A 20617-nucleotide genomic window follows, 5' to 3' on the forward strand; every position below is an offset into this window, starting at 1 on the left:
TACTTAGTTGAAGCCCCTTTAGCATCAATTCCTGCCTGGAGTCACCTTGGGTCTGACGTGACAAGCTTCACACACCTGGTTATGGGATGGTCCCAGGACCACAGTTGCTGGCGCTGCTGTCTTTCAGTTTCAAGGAACTGGCTTGTGCCAGGCACCCATTGGTTGGTTTCCTGAGTGGCATTTGCATGTTCTCCCTGTGTCTGGCTGTGCTTTTTCTCCATGCACTTTGGATTTCCTTCTACATCCCAAAGACCGCAGGTTAGAATAATTATTGTCATTAATTGTGCCATGTGATACACCTCACCAAGGGATGGTTCCAGTTTGGAGCCCAGTGACCCTGAACTGGACACACAGGAAATGAATGAATGAATGACTGGTGTGAAGGCATCGTTTCAGGGTGCCCAGCCTTACTGAAGGGTGTTTACTGTTGTGTATTCTGTGTTTCTCAACTCCAGCTTCAATTTTTTTTAAATTGTTCTCTCCATTGGATTCTTGCAGGTCTGTAGTCGTATTTGGCTTGGCACATTCGATCGCCGCACTCAAGTTATTCCTGACTCTCGAGACCCCCGCAGGCTGAAGGAGTTCTTGCAGGATAAATATGAGAAGAAGAAATGGTGAGAAGTTTTTAATACCTCTGTCTTTCAGCCTCCATATTTTAATGTTGCCCTTTCTAGATAAATCTTATAACACTGGGACAGGACGCTTCTTGATTTTACTGTATAGGCACACACAACATCTCAGAGAAGGGAGGGGTATGGGGTTTAAGTAGCTCAGATTTGTTAGCACTTATGTTTGTCTGTAACACTCATAGAATAGAGGAATCCAAGTACTGTACTCATATTTATGGAGATTTATACCCAGGATAGGCAAATTAGGAAGAAAGGAGTGCAAGAACTAAATCTGAAGCACCATTACCATTATGTTTAGCCAGTGTAAACTCAATACAGTGGGAGGAGGAAAAGGAGCAAAGTAGTCAGAAATGTATTGGCATTTGTGGCACACACAGAAACCTGAGGATGAAAGAAGTGAAAGGGCTATACTGTAGGTGCATTTACTGCAATTTGTCTCGGGGAGAAGCACATTATTAAGGGAAGAGTATAGGGATAGAAATTGCAGCCAATTCATGGTATTCTTGTAATGTGTACAAGTACAGGGACTAAGCTCACATTTACAAGCTTTTGTGCCCCATATGAACACATTAAGAAAGGAGGAGTATAGGGACAAAGCTTGGATTCATTGATGTTTGTACCCAATTGAAAATCATCATGAAGGGTGGAGTAGAGGATCTGAATTTTCTACATATTAGATGGTGTCAGTCAGTCAGTCATTTTCCAACGCGCTATATCCTAACACAGGGTCACAGTGGTCTGCTGGAGCCAATCCCAGCCAGCACAGGGTGCAAGGCAGGAACAAATCCTGGGCAGAGCGCCAGCCCACTGCAGGGCACACACACACACCCACACACCAAGCACACACCAGGGACAATTTAGGATCGCCAATGCACCTAACCTGCATGTCTTTGGACTGGGGGAGGAAACCGGAGCAGACACGCAGACACGGGGTAGAATATGCAAACTCCACACAGGGAAGAGATCCCAGGTCTCCTTACTGCGAGGCAGCAGCGCTTCCACTGCACCACTGTGCCTTCCACTATTAGATGGTGTTAATGCTGCATATACTGTACATTTATTAGGAATGTATAGTTGCATAGGGCAATAATTGAAGTTCATGTCGTGTGTACATTCTTTAGGAAGGGAGGAGTATAGGAACTGCATTCACATTAATGGACTTTGTGAAGCAGTGCAACTAGACTTGAAGCAAGATAGTTGCAGTTCATCTCCTTTTTAAACACATCAGAAACTGAGGAGTACAGGGACTGAACTCACTTGTACTCGGTTTTGTGCCCTTTACAAATACATTTTAAAAGGAGGAGTAGAGGGACAGAACTTGTATTCATTGACATTTGTACTGTTTCAAATGTATTAAGACGGGAGGAGTAGAGGAACTAAATATGATGAATATTAGCAAACGTTTATGTCCTACGTAAATTGACCAGGAAGGGGGAGAATAGGAGAACTGCGTTTGCATTCACTGCTTTTAGTGACCCATACAAACACATCAAGAAGAGAGGAGTAGAGGAACTGAATGTGCCACGCATTTGTTGAAGTTCATGCCTCATGTGCATTCATTACACAGGGAGAGGCTGTGCTCACATTTACTGGTGTTTGTGCCCTGCATTAGCACTTTCAGAAGAGATGTGCATAGGGACAAAATTTATTCAATGACATCTGTAGCTTATACAAAAACTTTAGGAAGTGAGGAGTAGTGGGTCTACATTTGCTACATATTAATTAACTCGCTTTTGTGCTGTACGAAAACTGATTAAATTGAGATTAGCAGAGGGATTAAATCTGCTTAATATTAGTTCAGTGTCATGTTCTGTGTAAATTGATTGGGAAGGGAGGAGTATAGGGGCTGCACTCACATTTACTTGTTTTTGTGCCCTATAAAAACACTTAAAGAAGAGAACAGTAGAGGGACTGAATCTGTTGTGTTCAATAGTTGAACTTCATGTCCTGTATAAAAGAGCCAGGAAGACGTGACTCTCTGATCTCGCCTTTCCTGTCTTTTTAAATCCTGTATAAACACAGTAAGAATGGAGAACTATAGGGACCAGCTCAGTCTACATTTGTTGGCATTCATCGCCTTTAGAAACTCAGGAATATGGAACAGAGCTGCCAAAAAGGTGTGTCAGCATGTGTACCCTACACAAACAAACAAGGATGAGTGGCTTAGCCCCCTTCTACCTTACTGACCTTACTCTCCTGCACGGTCACTGCGATCCTCTGACCAGAAGTTATTAGTCCAGACTTAAGCTCTACCTTTTTATATTCGGTCTGCACCAACATTGATCACTTTTAAATCCTGCCTGAAAGCCTCTTTTTATGCCTTAGTTTTTTAAACTTGTATGTGTGCATTTAGTTTTGCTATGTTTATTTACTGTATATACATATACAGTGATGCCTCAGTTTGTGAGCATAATTCATTCCGCAAATATGCTTGTAATCCAAAGCACTCGTATATCAAAGTGAATTTCTCCATAAGAAATAAGGGAAACTCAGATGATTCGTTCTACAACCCAAAAAAATTAAAATAAAAATGATTAATACAAAATATAAAGTAAAAATATGTAAAACATATTAACCTGCACTTTACCTTTGAAAAGAATTGTGGCTGGTGTGAGGGAGACAACAGAGAGGAGGAGGAGGAGGAGGAGGATTATTGTGTAGGACAACTTTCACTCTAACTAACAGAATCCCTGCTATCTGTTGGCTCACTGGAATCATCTTCTTTTTTTGCGACTTTAAGAAAGAAACTATCCAATGACAGTTGCTTTTGCCTGAAGAGTCACTGCACTTGGGCACAAAATTTTAAAAAATGCTTTACGCACTGTCAGGATTTTAAACTCTTTTGGGATTCCCCCCAACGGGACGACACACGGAAGAGTGTCCCGAAGCAAAAAACAGCAGGCTCCCAGCACTGTAGCAGTTTGCCGTAAAAGCGAATCCAAAAAGATTGTGGTCGCTCTATAAGCGGCCGCCATCGAAGGGTGATGCAAGGAACATTATAAATACAAGGGAACAGGATTACTTGGCCGCTAACCTGGCCACGACCCTGCCTGATTGCTGTGCCTGGAGAGTGGCAGATCCCGCTACAATAAATAACCGTGCTTTTTCTGTTTCAAACTGAATAAAGCTTGTTTTGCTAAAGTATTGAGACTCAGCCTTGTGTTTTGGGGTGCACTCACATGTTACAGCACACATGTGGTCACAATGCTATAGTAAACATTTTACGCTTGTATGGATGTTAACTATATGAGTGAGACACGCCGACCGAGAATTGGAGATGATTACCTACAATCCCACAGCGAGAGAGAGAGAGAGAACCATCGGCTCAGTTGTGATCACGTGACACTCAGCTGACAAAGCGTATACGTACTACTCGTATTGCAAGACCTCGCTCGTTTATCAAGTTAAAATTTATTAAAAATGTAGCTCATCTTGCAAAACGCTTGCAAAGTAAGTTACTCACATTCCAAGGTTTTACTGTATTACTGTATCAATTGGTATATTTATGGAAGCTGTATAGCACTTTGGTCGACTTATGTTCTTTTAAATAAAGTTGAGTTGACTGGATGAGAGAAGGGAAGGGCTCAAGTTTCGTTTGCTGCCATCTCCTGATAGGCATGTGGAAGGGAGAAGTATAGGTGTTGAAGTTTCAGCAGATTTCTTTGCAAAAACCCATCTGTAAGGAAAGAATATGAAGGACTAGATGTACAGTGGATTTAATGACTTGCATGTCACCAATAAACTACCATGCCAGGGCAGAGTGCTAAGCCAAAGCTGCAGTGGACGGGAGGAGTTTAGGGGCTAACGTGTGCTCATTGGATTGCAAAAACATTTAAAACTGAAGAATGAGTATGGGAGTTGAATCCACTGTCACTGGGCATCCCCTAAAATACCGTGTGCCAGGTGCAGATGCCACTTCTGTTTCACTTTCTTTTTAAATTTATTTGAAAACATAGGAGGTAGGGATGCCATCACATCAAGAACACGGGGACACAGTTGGAAACTTGTTAAGGGTAAATTTCACACACACGTTAGGAGGTTTTTCTTTACACAAAGAACAATAGACACTTAGAATAAGCTACCAAGTAGTGTGGTAGACAGTAAGACATTGGGGACTTTCAAAACTCGACTTGATGTTTTCTTGGAAGAAATAAATGGATAGGACTGGCGAGCTTTGTTGGGCTGAATGGCCTGCTCTCGTCTAGAGTGTTCTAATGTTCTAAATGTCAGAGGTTACCATGAGAACATAGAGTGGTCAAGTAGTCTCATTGGCAACTGCAGCAGAAACATCTGAGTCCACTCAGCCCTATCAAAAACCTGACCATGCATATGGAAACTTAAACTATTTCATTTATGATTTTAAATTTAAGGAACACAAAAAAGAATGTCTAAATATACATAGCTTTATTATTTCATCCAGTCGTCTGGTGCCCCCAGTATTTTCCGAATCCTTTCGACTCTCCCTTTTACATGAACGCTGCCTCATAAATAGGGATTTGCTGCGGATTCTTTTATTAATCTTGGCACCACTTCATAGCTGGGGTCTTTGGGCTTTCCCACTAGTTTATCCTCACTTTCTAAAGGGGTGTTCGTCACTCATTTACCTCATTCTAACCTTGGGAATCAAGCTGGTGGTTTCTCAGTGATGAGGCAGACCTCACATACTCAAGCTTTAAGCCATGTTTAGTTATCTTCGGTCCTTCTCCTTTTGTTTTAATAAATCATTGTTACAACTTTATGTAAGTATATACTGTAATATTTTGTAAATGTTTATATACATTAACTAAAAATTCCACAACCCCTAAAACACCTCATAGCTAATATGCGTTGAGCCTACTGGCACAAGAATGGCTGCCACCTGTCGCATCAACCAGGTGGGTGCTGCACCGTGGTGGTGCTTGTTGAGGTGGTACCCCTTTGGGTACTGATAAAAGTTCTGCCTAATTGTATTATCTATCTCAGTTCTGTTTGACATCAGATTCATGTCTGGAGGCACCGCTCATCACCTGTGCACTATTCAGGGTTGAGAGAAAGCTGAACGGATCAAAGTACAGAGATGTCCTTAATGTAAAAACCTGCTGCAGAGCATTCTGGACCTCAGACTGGGCTGAAGGTTTATCCTCCAGGACAGTGACCATGAGAACAAAGCAAAGACAGCACAGGAGTGGCTTGGGGACAACTCTGGGAATGCCCTTGAGTGGCCCACCGAGAGCGTAGACTTGAACCCAACTGAACATTTCTGGAGAGCGCTGAATGTAGCTGTCCACCGATGGTCTTCATCCAACCTGACAGAGCTTCAGGGGACCTCCAGGTGAAAGCACAGCAGGAAATCTCCAAATCCAGGGGTGTGAAGCTGGTCACATCAGACCCAATAAGACTCCAAGCTAGAACTGCTGCCAAAGGGGCTTCAAATAAGAACTGAGTTAAAGGGTCTGCACACCTGTGGCAGTGGAATTGGTGAGTTTTTTAGAACATTAGAACAATCTGGATGAGAACAGGACATTAAGCCCAACAAAGCTCACCAGTCCTATCCACTTAATTTTTATAAAAAAACATCAAGTCGAGTTTTGAAAGTCATTAAAGTCTTACTGTCTACCACACAACTTGGTAGCTTATTCCAAGTGTTTGTGGGTCTCTGTGTAAAGAAAACCTTCCTAATGTTTGTGTGAAAGTTACCTTTAACAAGTGTCCAACTGTGTCCCCGTGTTCTCGATGAACTCATTTTAAAGTCACAGTCTCAATACACAGGACTGATTCCCTTCATAGTTTTAAACACTTCAGTCATGTCACCTCTTAATCTTTTGCTTAAACTGTAAAGGCTCAGCTCTTTTAATCTTTCCTTATAATTCAATTCTTACATGTAAAGTTGTTTTCAGCTATTTCCATGTTTCCATGTTTTTAATGTTTATTTTTAAATTTTAAATTATTTGTATTGTATTTTGGGTTTTATGCGGTATCATTGTAAAGTGCACTATATACTTTTGCATAAATGGAACAATTAAATGAAGTCCTTGAGTTTGTTTGTGTTTGCCTCAGATATCAAAAGTGACCTTTGTAAAGCAGTCCCCGTGTTCCTCTTGCAGGGCAGTGTCACCAGACAGGGCCAGGACTGGCATTAGAACCACAGTGGAGCCCAGTGGGTCATGGAGTTCGGCCCCGAATGGCAAGAAAGTGCCATCTCCGAAAGAAGCGCCCACCCCGCTCCTGTCGATCAGCAGGCCCACTCTGTCCCAGGTAATGAATAGACTCCTCTGTGGTCACTTTCTGCTTCTGCACCTCCACATGAGTGACGTGTCCAGTTTTCAAGGTGAAGTGAAGTGCTGAATCAGGAAAGAAAAGAGGAGCTGTGAAGTGCTTTAAGATAGTTTTAACACAAGGGTGCAGAGGGAACATCTTGAGTCCTGGATGGCCTCCAATGTTGGTGGGTGAGGGCAATGGGGAGGAAAGGCCGTGTGCGCAATTCTATCTGCCTGGCATTCAGTTCAGCGACTTCTTACACACAGATTGTCAATGCAAAGAAGCCAGGTGGTCATCAGCCACAAATACGTAGTGAGACACAAAACTGCTTTATAGCTCTCTGTGCCGTGAGCTGAGATTTTATTTTTTGGGCATATATCAACAATGCACGGTGGATAAATATAATTTAAATATCATATTTTTTATTTTTTAATTTGTTTACACCTTTTATAGGGAAGAGATCTATAAAGCAGTTGTAATGTACCACCTGTTGGAATGAAACAGGGCTTATATCAACAATGCACTGAGGACAAGTATCAGCATTGTTTTTTTTTTTACTGTTTTGTCACTCATCATACGGAAGGGCTGTGAGTGCATGAGAGGTGACAACCAGTGACTCCTCATTCAGAAGTACAATGCATTTAATGCAGCAATGGGGAATAAGGAACATGGCTGTTTTGGACCTCCTAAACAGAAGTGCAGCTCTTCTGTCTAATGTCTCATGTTTTTTTAGTCTCACAACAAATGGAAAAATAAAAAAGCCAGGATTGTGGATGAATGTCTTGTACTTGTTAACTGTTTTTCCAACAACTTTTCTGTCAGGCAACACACAAATTAGCTATTAAATAAAGGGGGAGAGCACACCAGTGCTGAATGGTTAGCGCACAGGGGTGGTGTGGAATGCACCGGATGACATCATTAGAATGGGTGACACCCAGACGTCTGTCTATAAAATGTTTGTGCAGTATCTTGGGCTGATAAAATTACCATGGGTTTGATGAAACGATCAAGTGTATTTGGGCTGAATTCAGCAAGGGGGCCTTCCCCCATGTCAATGAAACAGTTGAGTGTCCACGCACCATTGATAGTGGAAATTACCGTGCTGCATTAAATGGCCGGATGGGGCTGTGCTACATTTTTAAGATATGATCAACTCTCTATTAAGGAGTTCAATTTATCAAGTCACCCAGGGGCCTGTGGGGGTCTTAATTGGGCCTTGGTTACCACACAAAGTGACAGAACCCCTAGTGACGCCACTGTGCCCAGCACTTTTTCAGTTGTGTAAATTAACATTGTCTGGTGAAGCAGTCAACAAGTCTGATATAGCCTACATCTAGAAGTCAGAGAATGTAGCATCGGCTTAATTTGCATTGCAAACTTTCTCTTTCTAAAGAGAAGCCGATACGTGGATAACACACTGCTGGGTGCCACTGACATAAAAAGGAAAATGGCACAATGACATAACCATGATGTGTGACCTGGCAACGAGCAGAGCAACTGCAAGCCTCATGGCTGTGGCCATGAATCACAAAATGGCAACAACCATATAAAATCTTTCATTAGTAATAAGAAATAAGTACACAAATTCCCCAAAAATAAAATGACATGAGTAAGGGTGGACAGAAACATAAGTGACGTTTTTAAGGACTGTTCAGGTAACGTCGCCAGTATTAATGACATGTGAACATTCTTGATGAAAGTGGAGAGGACTGAGTCTCCCACCCCACCCACTCTTTGTTCTCTTTTGTCTCTCAGTCTGTCTCTCTGAACCAAACTCAGCTGCACAGAGCGCCCCCTGGCTCCTTGACTGACCTGAGGACGGACGCCTTTACCGCTCTTCCTCATCGCCCATTCAGCTATGGTACTCAGCTAACAGCTACAGGCCAGCGGAGGTCAAGTACAGGTGGGCATCAAGCTGGCTTGGAGGGGCGATGGTGCTGGCAGTGGGGCTCTGGGGTGGGGTTACGGTGGCTAACTGTTCTCATTCCTGGCATTCATTTCTAATGCTATTACACTCCTTACAAACAAGGCTGAACAAAATGGACATGATGCTCCTTTATATTAATGAAAGGAAACAGATCCACGTAGCATTGCTGACCCCCCAAGCGTCTAAGAAAACCACAGTCATGACCACCTCCAGGACCAAGACTCATATTTACAGATCAGCAGACTTACAGTGAAGGATGAAGCCTTCTCCACCCCCCCTTGATGTGCTGAGAGCCCCCTAAAGACCTGACAACGATACAGTTATTCCAACTAACTTGCTGTTGCTTGTAGCAGAGATGTGGACCAGGAGATGACCCAAACTCTGCTTTTTTAATATTTGTATAAAATATTTGCAGCCACTAATTTAAAGCATTTTGGAGGTTACAGTAAACTCACAACCCCCACCCCTCCTATGCTGTCCATGTCAACAGTGGCTCATTGTTTGTGCTTTAAAAAGGGGTCTGTCTGGTTCTCTTCTTCATTTTCCTGTGGTGGACTGGTGCTCTGTCTATTCCTGCCTTGCGCCCGATGCATTCTAGGATCGGCTCCAGCTTCCCCATGCCCCTCCTTTAGATAAAACAGGTTTGGGAGATGGAGAGATAGACTCCTCGTCATTGTGCGTGGAAGCCTGTAGAAATACAAATAACAGCAACTTCCATCCATCCATCCATTTTCCAACCCGCTGAATCCGAAACAGGGTCACGGGGGTCTGCTGGAGCCAATCCCAGCCAACACAGGGCACAAGGCAGGAACCAATCCTGGGCAGGGTGCCAACCCACCGCAGGACACACACAAACACACCAAGCACACAATAGGGCCAATTTTAGAATCGCCAATCCACCTAACCTGCATGTCTTTGGATTGTGGGAGGAAACCGGAGTGCCCGGAGGAAACCCACGCAGACACGGGGAGAACATGCAAACTCCACGCAGGGAGGACCTGGGAAGCGAACCCGGGTCCCCTAACTGCGAGGCAGCAGCGCTACCACTGCGCCACCGTGCCGCCCTAACAGCAACTTAATGTTCTTTAAGGAGAAGCAATTTATGAATGTGTAACAGAAATGACTCCTTTTCCTGATTTTTCTCTTTTGTCTCTTGCTGTGTTGCAGGTCGTAGCCCCACATTCCCAGGTTTTGATGCCCACAACCAGGAATTAACCTCTTCAGGTGTGCTTTCCTCATCAGGTGGTACTGCCTTTCCAGCTCTGCCAAGACCCACAGGTAAGCCAACAATAGGACTAGCTGCAGTTTAAACCTTAGATGTCCTGTAGTAGGCAGCATGGCCTGGTGGGTAAGGCGCCAGACTGTAAAGCACACTCCAGCCCCTTTCACCAATGCTCATTGTGGTCATAACTGTCCTCCAAGTGTCTTGCTTTTATGCAGTATAAGATGTAAATATGTGAATGCCACACTAGGGGATGCCCAACTGTTCCCCAAAAAATAAGCACAAAATTTGCCTCTTGTGAAAGGCGCCTCCTGCTGGGGAAAAGTGCATATTCTGCTAATCCACCTTCAACATTATCTGTCTTTATTGCATATAGTGTCTGAGCAGTAATCTACAGGCATTATAATCTTAAATTTAGAGCACCAGTATGCAAAGTGTATGCAAACAGCACAGGGCTGCAAGTTTTTAGCCACTGGGTGGCCATTTAGTGACACAGATCCCACACAGAGCAAGCTTAGTGGCATTAGTGCCAGTGACAGGACAATTCCATTGTTCGCGCAAGCTCCACTTGTTCTCGGGGCTCCTCATCCCGGCCACTGTGAGTCACCTGCAGGCTGTCTGCCAATAAGCCTCAACGGAGTGTGGCTTAGTGGTTAAAGGATGTCAGTTCAGCACCACCCTACTACAGACTAATTGTTTGATTCTGAGTCGTCAGTGCTCCAGTTTTAATTTAGAAATGTTGGATTGCATTATAAAAGTACCTTAGGGGTATCACCTGCTTAGTGTGAAAGGGGCAAAATATAAAAGAGTTGGCAAAAACAATGGAAAGATTCTCAGCCACTGAAGAAGCATGCCGCCAGTTATTATCCTGTTGACAAGAGTTTTTGGAAATGAAGTCCAAAATATGCTGGCAAGAGCTGTAACTGTTGGAACAAACAAATAAAAAAGAAGTATTTAGAATTGGCTAAAAGGAAGAGCTGCCAATGAAATGTGATCCTGAACACCGTGGACCTCAGAGCCTGTTGAAGAGCTCAGGAATATTTATATATATTATGTTCAATATACTGTACATTTAAATAGTATATTATAATGATAATACATAACTACATTCTCAGACTCAATTAATCTCGTTGAGAACCCAGAGCCTGCCCTGGCAGCACTCAAGCACAAGGCAGGACATAAGTAACCCAGGACAGGGGACTAGTCCATCACAGAGACCCCCTTCACACATCTTACCTTTGTTATGTGGGAGGAAAGCCTACAGAGACGACCACTAAGTGTGGGACAATGAAGCTGTTCTTAAACAGCCTTAAACACTGTTACCTCAAATCCTTCAGATACAGGTCAGGAGCTTCAGTTGATGTTCACATCAAACACCAGAATGGGAAAAACATGGGATCTCAGTGAGGTTGAATGTGGCATGATTGTTGGTGCAAGATGGGCTGCTTTGAGTATTTCGGGATTTTCATGCATGACGGTCTCTAGAGTGCAAAAAACAAAAAAATATCTAGTGAGTGGCAGGTGTACGAACACACCTTATTGACTAGACAGGGCAGAGGAGAATGGCCAGACTGGTTGGAGCTGGCAGAAAGGCTCCCGTAACTCAGATAACCACTCTGTGCAACTGTTGTAAGCAGAAAAGCCTCTCAGAATGTATAATTTGAGGTGGAGGGGCTACAACAGCAGAAGACCACTTTGGGTTCCACAGAGCCTGCAGTGAGTACAGGCTCACCAAAACTGACAGACTGGAAAAATGTTGACTGGTCTGATGAAGGTCAATTTCTGCTGAGACACACAGATGGCAAAATCACAATTTGGCACTAACACCATGAATCCATGGACCTAACCTACTTTGTGTCAACTTTTCAGGCTGCTGGTGGTGTAATGGTGCTGACGTCTGGTCTTCATGGCACATGTAATACCAACCAGTCATTGTTTGAATGGCATGGCATACACTATAAATATTCTGTAACCACCAGGGGGTGCACATGAGCCCCAAACCCCAGACACAGTAATGCCCAAATTAAAATAATAAATAATAATATAGTAAAATATATTTCTTTACCCAGTAATCACCTGTGCAAAGATCAATAAAGAATACACTATTCAAAACAAATTCTTCCTCCTCCCGGTCTCTAACTGAGTGTTGCCCACTGTCTCCCAACTCTGATTTGATCCAAGTGAGGCAGTGTGATCTCTTTTACAGTTGACATGGCCTTTGGCAGTCAAAGTCCTGTGAAACACTTCCAGACTGGACATGAACCAAGGAAGTCCTCCCCTGGGAGCGTCCTCTGGTGGTCCGAAAAGACCACCCTCCCCAACAGGGCTACATCTCCAGCCTCCAACTTCCATGCCACCCTGCAGGTGTCCTAAAGCGGTCCAGCCTTGAGGAACACTGCCACCTGTTGTATGGTGAAATGAGCTTCTTCCGGTGGGCTCATTCACTTGCTCCTTCCATTATAGCCTCCCGGCTGGGTATTCTTCCTTTTTCCTGGCCAGGATGCTGTCCTTTCTTCTTGGCACTTACTATATATATATATATATATATATATATATATATATATATATATATATATATATATATATATATATATATATATATATATAGTAATCAGTAGAGGATGTCACAGAACCCCAAACCCCAGACCCAATAATACCTCACAGTTAACATAATGGATTTTTTTAATCCACCAAGCCCTTTTTATAATGAAGAACATACAGTAACCATACAAATAATGAAGCTCTCTCCTCTGCTTCCTCCTCCAATTTGAGTGTTGCCTGCTGCCTCCTTGCTCTGACTCCCCAAGGTAAGGTAGTGGGCTTCTTTTATACTAGATCTTAAACAGCTCCCAGTGACCCAGCATGGCTTGCAGGGGGGACTTCTGGGTTGTTTGAGAACGAGAGTAGTCCTCCCCCAACAGCATCTTGTTGTGGCACCCAGAGACCCCGGTAAGGTTGCACTTCTAGACTCTGATTCACATGAACCCCTGAGGGTGTCCAAGCTGGGATCCCTCCAGTGGACCATTGCCACCTAATGTATGGGGGATGGAACTGCTTCTGGCTTCCAGCTTCTGCTTGTTCATCTCCTGGCACCTTCCATCTTGTTCAAAGGTCCTGCTGTCGTCCAGCCATACTCACTATGCACTATACTCTCACTATATATACATCCATCCATCCATTATCTAACTTGCTATATCCTAACTACAGGGTCATGAGGGCCTGCTGGAGCCAATCCCAGCCAACACAGAGTGCAAGGCAGGAAACAAACCCCAGGCAGTGCGCCAGCCCACCGCAGCACTATATATACATCCATCCATTATCCAACCCACTATATCCTAACTACAGGGTCACAGGGGTCTGCTGGAGCCAATCCCAGCCAACACAGGATGCAAGGCAGAAAACATACCCTGGGCAGGGCGCCAGCCCACCGCAGCACTATGTATACAGTATATATATATATATATATATATATATATATATATATATATATATATATATATATATATTCTTTTTAAAGTCTGAATCACAATCTGATTATTAGGTGGTCACCTACCAGGTAACACTTGTGGTTGGTCAGCCACTTGGCAAACATCTGCCACGTCTTCTTAGTTGTGAGAAGCAGCTCATTGATGAGTGATACAGTATCTGCCAAATAATACAAACACCTAACAATCAGATTGTGTTTCACACTTAAAAAAGAATGTAATACTCCAGTCTTCACCATGCCAAATAAGTGAACCAGCCACTGTAGCGCAGTATCTGAAGCAATGCCCGAGGGTTGATCCCTGCGAGGGGATGCAAAAGTTGCGAACACCTGATGAGTCTCAATAAGAGCGAAACATGTGTTTTATACTCTTTGTATTGTTTAGAAGATACTGTATCACACACATATATATATACAGTATATATATATAAATACAGAGGGGGTCAAAAAATGCATAGACACTTCAACAAAAGTACAAACTGTATTAACAACAACAACAACATTTATTTATATAGCACATTTTCATACAAAAAGTAGCTCAAAGTGCTTTGCATAATGAAGAATGGAAAAATAAAAGACACAGTAAGAAAATAAAATTAGCCAACATTAATTAACATAGAATAAGTAAGGTCCGATGGCCAGGGTGGACAGAAAAAAGAAAAAAAAACTCCAGACAGCTGGAGAAAAAAATAAAATCTGCAGGGATTCCAGACCTTGAGACGGCCCAGTCTGGGCAATCTACCTAACATAAATGAAACAGTCCTCTTTGGATTTAGGGTTCTCATGGAAGGACTTGATGATGATGGCCACGTAGAGTTCTGCCTTTTAATCCATCCATCATTGTTGGAGCATCATGAAGCTTTGAGTAGGTGGTGGTGGCCACCACCACAAAGAAACCGGAAAAAGGAACAGAAGAGAGAGTTGGGGTCAGTACGGATTTTAGAGTCACCATGAATAGTTATTATGATGAACTGAACATACAGAGTATCAGGATTAAGTTACAGTGAAGTTATGAGAAGGCCATGTTAAAGTAATGTGTTTTCAGCAGTGTTTTAAAGTGCTCCACTGTATTTGCCTGGCGAATTCCTATTGGAAGGCTATTCCAGATTTTAGGTGCATAGCAGCAGAAGGCCGCCTCACCACTTCTTTTAAGTTTTGTTCTTGGAATTCTAAGGAGACACTCATTTGAAGATCTAAGGTTACGATTTGGAATATAACGTGTCAGACATTCCGATATATAAGATGGGGAAGATTATTTAAGGCTTTATAAACCATAAGTAGTATTTTAAAGTCAATCCTGAATGACACAGGTAACCAGTGTAGTGACATCAAAACTGGAGAGATGTGTTTGGATTTTCTTTTCCCAGTTAGGATTCTAGCAGCTGCATTCTGCACTAGTTGCAAAGGATTTATGTCTTTTTTGGGTAGTCCTGAGAGGAGTGCGTTACAGTAATCTAGTCGACTGAAAACAAATGCGTGAACTAATTTCTCAGCATCTTTCAATGATACAAGAGGTCTAACTTTTGCTATGTTTCTTAAGTGAAAAAATGCTGTCCTAGTGATCTGATGAATATGCGATTTAAAATTCAGATTACAGTCAACAGTTATCCCTAAGCTTTTTACCTCCGTCTTGACTTTTAATTCTAATGTATCCAGTTTATTTCTAATAACCTCATTGTATCCATTATTGTCAATCACTAAGATTTCAGTTTTCTCTTTATTTAACTTGAGAAAGTTAACTTAAAGTTGTGATATTAAATTTATACAGATATCAAGGAATTAATTTAAGTCACTTTTGACTTCTACATTTATAACAGGTGCTCAACACTATAGCCGAGGAAGCAGGGCTTGTTGCTGTACGAGGCCGCTCGGATCTTCCCTTGTGCACATCACACACGGTAGCATGGGTTTCAAACTTATCACAAATACGTGCAGTTGTCAGGCGCATTTTTAGATTGGTGGCTCATGTCTCTTTGTCTCCATTGGTCTTGCGCTATTTGAATGATAAATGTACCCCTACCATCTAGTTTGAAGGTCCTACCTGCTAAGTGGTGATGCTATTCATTCATGCAAGTAACAATATCTTCTGAGATGTCATAGTTGCAATAATTCGATTCAACTTTGGAAAAGTCCACAGATAATTTTTAAAGTGTGTATACATTTTTTTGGCCCTCTCTTGATATCTCCAGCATCCTGGTTGATGCCTGGTCACTGTGTGATGTTTGTGTGCTCTCTCCATACTTCCCTCGGATGTTCCAGTTTTCCTCCCACTCCCCAAAAACATGTAAGTTAGGTCAGTTCTGTATTCCAAGGGTGTGTATGAGCGTGGACACTGTGGTACTTCTAGAATAGGCTCATGTGTCCCTGAATGGCATTAAGTGGGTTTGAGAGTGCTGTATTATTTGGTGCTCAGTAGAAATAATAATGTTATAGACTAATCACAGAAAGAAAAAAAAAACTTTTCTAGTAGGAGCACCATAATTAAACCAACAAGTGATGTTCATTTTATAGAGTAGCTTTCACAGTGGACACCAAAACCATGCTCCACCATTTATGACAGTAAAATCCATTTATGTTGGATTCAGGATGCACAATTTTGTCCATGGAGGGATCTGAAAGTGTAGCCTGACTATTTGTCATCCCACTATTTAGCTATTTACACTTGGTGACATTTCAAAGATGTGAGTCAAGCTAATACTCAACCAAAAGGAACTATATGAAATGATACTTGCTGCGCAGTTCTTTGTTCTTTTCCATGGTGTGGTAATACTTCTGTTCATTGCGCTTCTACTGTATATATAATACTAGGACTTCTATTGTCTGTTTCTGGTGGGCACATCCCTTCAGTTTTAACCATTTCTGTCTCCTCAGTAAGATTAACGCCAGCACTCAGCTGCTTCAGTCTCACTTCATGTTTGTTGTTTCTCTTTTTTTTTTTTTGATGGCTCTTCACATTTCTCAGCCAGCGGGACATTCAGAAGCGCGTTCCCATTTGGTGAGTATTGTGACCTTTCTGGTAACACTTAAAAGATTCCTCTGCTTTTTGTTTGGTGTTGATGTCTGTGTATTGATCAGGACCGAGTGGGCAGAATTAAAATGTGAGGAAGGTGAAAGTAACTGGGGGTGAGGGACACTTCAAAGAATATATATATAAATAAAGTATATATGTATATATATATATATATATATATATATATACACTACACATATATACAGTATACCGCATGTATGAATATATAAATAGATATATATGCATACAGTATTCAGATCATTCACATTTTACACATTTTGTTATGTTGCAGCTTTGTGCTAAAGTCATTTCAATTAATTTTTTCCCTCATCAAGCAACACACAACACCCCATTCTCTCATTTTTAGAAATTTATGAAAACTTTATAAAAATCAAAAAGTGAACTGTCCCATTGCCACATATATTCAGACCCTTTACTCAGTATTTTGTTGAAGCCCAGTTGGCAACAGTTCCAGCCTGGAGTTTTCTTTGCATACCTGGATTGGTGGATTTTCTGCCATTCTTCTCTGCAGATCCTCTCAGGTTGGATGGAGACCACCAGTGGACAGATGTTTTCAAGTCTCTCCAGAGTGGGTTCAAGTCTGGACTTTGCCATTCCCATTGAGTTGTCCTCAAGCTTATTCCTGACTTGTGGCCAGTGTTGCCAGGATGGGCTTCAGCCCCACATGACCCTGAAATGGATAAAGCAGCTTTAACATCTAATGAATAAACACACCATGGCTTGTCTTAGTCCAAATGCCCATAGATAAGGGAGTGATGGCTTCAAAGTTGGTTAGAAGGAGATCAACTAGGACCATGCATTGGAGGTGCAATGAGAAACAAGGTCCCAAGTTGCTCATCTGATTCTCATTGCACTCAACTCAATGCATGATCCCAGCTGATCTCCTTCTGCCTGACTTTGAAGCCATCACTCACTTTATCGCCCTTTTCGTCACACGACAGGCATCTTTATCTTCGTACCAGATGGACCCAGCCATCCGCCTCCATCCACCACTGAGGTATTCTCTTTGTGCTGCTGAGTGTGCTGAGGATTGTCATATGAGGCCATAGGCCTGATGAGATGATTCGTTTCAGTGTACTTTTGCTTAAGGTTAGCTTTATTTTGCCAACCTGGTTGAGAACAAGGATGTTGCTTGATTTTCCTAATGTGACTTTATTGCTCTCTCTTTTATTTCCTCAGGTGGTAATGTCTCCTCCTCGTCCTCCTCCTCTTCCGGTCCTGGCAGTTTCCGTAAGTCTAGCAGTGTGGACTTTGGGAGGTCTACTTCCATACAACCCACCTCTGGTGACAAGTATGCTGCACTAACTGAGCTGGACAGCATCTTCTCAGCACCATCTCCACCTAACACGGGTAACCCACAGCCCGTGAGGCTTAATGTTTGCTTTGCACACCTTGCAGCAGTCGCCCCCCCCATGGTCTCTATAATACATATCGTGTAATAGAAGGGATATCTGGGGTGGTCCTGTGGAAGTCTGAAAACTAAAATTAGAAAAATACAGTGTGGGTAGTGCAGTGGTGGTGCTGCTGTCTTGCAGTAAGGAGACTAGGGGTCATGTCCCTGGTCCTCTCTGCATGTAGTATGCATGTTCTCCCCGTTTCTGTGTGGGTTTCTACAAAAAGACATGCAGGTTAGGTGGGTTGGTGTCACTAAATTGGCCCCTGAGGAGTGTGTGTGTTTATCCTGCGATGTACTTTCACCCAGTGCATAGATTGTTCCTATCTTGCGCCCTGTGCTATAAAGCTGTTAACGTGGTTGTTAGGGATACTCCACCCAAAGATGTATATTTTTTATGTTACTTAGGCCTAGTTTACGCATACCCGGGTATTTTTCAAAATGGGATATTTTTATTCTTCAAAAAAATGCCATCCACATTGTTAAATTCTCCATCCACATGAAAAATATACAAAAAAATGTGTGTCAAGAGGGCCCATGTGGACTGTTGTTGCTTCATACGCTCGCCTTACTATTTTAGAAACCATCTGTCTTGACAATCCAAAGGCATTTTCCATCTTGCGTAATCTCCCATCGTCTGCTAAACAGTGTGCAGGCAACTTTTTTGACAACATTGACAGGCGATCTCATTACTGTTGTCATTCCTTCGATGTGTGAGTGAAGCAGCTCATCAAAGACAACAGCGATGTCCTTGACAAACAAAAATTCTATTAGTATTCTTCAGCAGAAAACACTTCATTCACGAAGTAGTCCCACCAACTAGAGGTCAGACCGGGTCTCGTCCAAAACTGGCGACATTGGCGGCTGGGTCTGTGTTGTTGGAGTGTTCAATGTAGCAGTGACCTCCGTAGCTTATTCTGATGCCTCTGTTGTTCAATATAGTGATAAAGTAATCATTCATTTCAGTGTAAACATGTAAAAAGTCACGTTAATAATGTTAACGGTACCACTACTTTAGCTACACCCGCCATTACACAAAAATGCCTCATGGAAACCAAACAGATAATGGCACACACACTGACGTCAAGCAAAGAAGAAACTGGCCCACACTCTGACGTTACAAACCAAAAGCGTACACATAAACAGGGGAAGACAGAGTTTCTAAACACCTTCACCCCCAGGTCTCATTTCATTTGTTGTTAGCTGTTATTAAGAAGATCCAGAGAAATGGCAAATGCACTGGATGGTTCTTTAACAATATTGGGGTGTACCGGGGGAGAAATGGACACAGTTACATTTTTTGTACCCTCACCACTGGATGCTACCTGAGCAGTTTCTTTTTAAGTGACTTGGTGGCACCCATCATCTTTCAGATGAGACATAAAACCAAGGTCCTGACTCTCTCTGGTCATCAGAGATCCCTGGGCATCCTTCGTAAAGAGCAGGGTGCATGCTGATACTAAATTGACCACCACAGCCTAGTCATTATGGCCCCCTAATCTTCCCTTGTCTCTAATTGGCTATCTCTCTTTCTCACCACTTCACCTTCTAACAGCTAATGTGTGGTGAGTGTACTGGCGAAAAATGGCTGCTGCACATTAGTGGTGGCTGAGGTGGCTTCCCATTCACAATGAAGAGCACTCTGAGTAGTGAGAAAAATGCTATATGAATGTAAAGAATTATTATTATTATGCAGCATATGTCACCTAGACTTTGATTTCACAGTGACTCTTTCTTGCCTCCACAGCACCCCCTGGTGGCCTCTCTGAGTTTGGCAGTTTCTTTGGCAACAGATTGTCATCCAGCACTACCCCTAGCAGGTAAGAGGGCATTGAGCTTCAGGGAATTATGGGCATTTCAAATTGATATTAGACTGTGGCCCCTCAGTCACTGCAGGGAAGGGGAGATCATCGTGTCAAAAAATTGGAGCATCTGTCAACCTTGCAAGGCTAAACTTTATACATTGTGAGGCACACTGACCAACTCCTTCTGTCGATGACCTCACTTTCTTTATGTCATTGTCCTGTTCAGCGTGTACTGGCATGATGTGGCCAGGTGACTTCAGGGGTTCGGTACCAGCCCATAACATTATGTGGCCACTGGCGGCTCCAGGTTCTTTCATTTTCATTTTAACAGCTAGGCCCTTCTGATGGCCTGGGGTTGTCTATTCTTCTCCGAGTCACCATAGCTTTTGACTTCTCAGATTCACAGTGTTAAGTAGGGCCCATGAGAAACAGACTCCATAAAGTCTCCCACATTGTATTACAGCTAGCTACGTTATCAGTCAAAGGCAGATAATAGAAGAAATGTTACAAAATTTGATATCTCATACCTTATGTGTACCATCAACATTCATCCTACACATTTCCTTGGTATCTTCACGTGTCTCAACCTCCCTTGGCCGACTTCCTCTCGCAATCACATTTCCATAATGCCTGATTCTCAGACTTCATCATTTTGAGGCCTGCTTCTCACCTCCTGAGCACTTTTTGACTTCCACCAATGGTAGATAGGCCCCCATTACATAATTCATATTCTTGTGAGTGCTTACCGTGTTTGAATGTGACTCTCAGTGTTCCTCCTACGCCACTCCTTGGTGTCTCAACATCCCTTGCCCAGCATTTCCTCTCTCAATCGCGTTTGACTGAACAAATACAGCGAAACTGAACAGTCAGACCAAAGCCACACAGACAA

General features: G+C 42.7%; 1 protein-coding gene across 2 annotated transcripts in view; it reads left to right on the forward strand.

Moving 5' to 3' along the window:
- Positions 1-20617, forward strand: part of agfg2 (ArfGAP with FG repeats 2) — an 86392-nt gene that overhangs the window by 34344 nt on the left and 31431 nt on the right. The window contains exons 3-9 of one of the 2 annotated variants that reach the window (XM_039746969.1): positions 499-614; positions 6713-6863; positions 8622-8769; positions 9961-10071; positions 16462-16494; positions 17710-17760; positions 19671-19743. In XM_039746969.1, coding sequence (XP_039602903.1) covers positions 499-614; positions 6713-6863; positions 8622-8769; positions 9961-10071; positions 16462-16494; positions 17710-17760; positions 19671-19743 — 683 coding nt within the window. Of the gene's footprint in view, positions 1-498; positions 615-6712; positions 6864-8621; positions 8770-9960; positions 10072-16461; positions 16495-17709; positions 17881-19670; positions 19744-20617 lie in introns of both variants that reach the window. The other variant, XM_039746968.1, reaches the window with a different exon arrangement.

This window comes from Polypterus senegalus, chromosome 3 (genome assembly GCF_016835505.1).
Source record: "Polypterus senegalus isolate Bchr_013 chromosome 3, ASM1683550v1, whole genome shotgun sequence".
NCBI lineage: Eukaryota > Metazoa > Chordata > Cladistia > Polypteriformes > Polypteridae > Polypterus > Polypterus senegalus.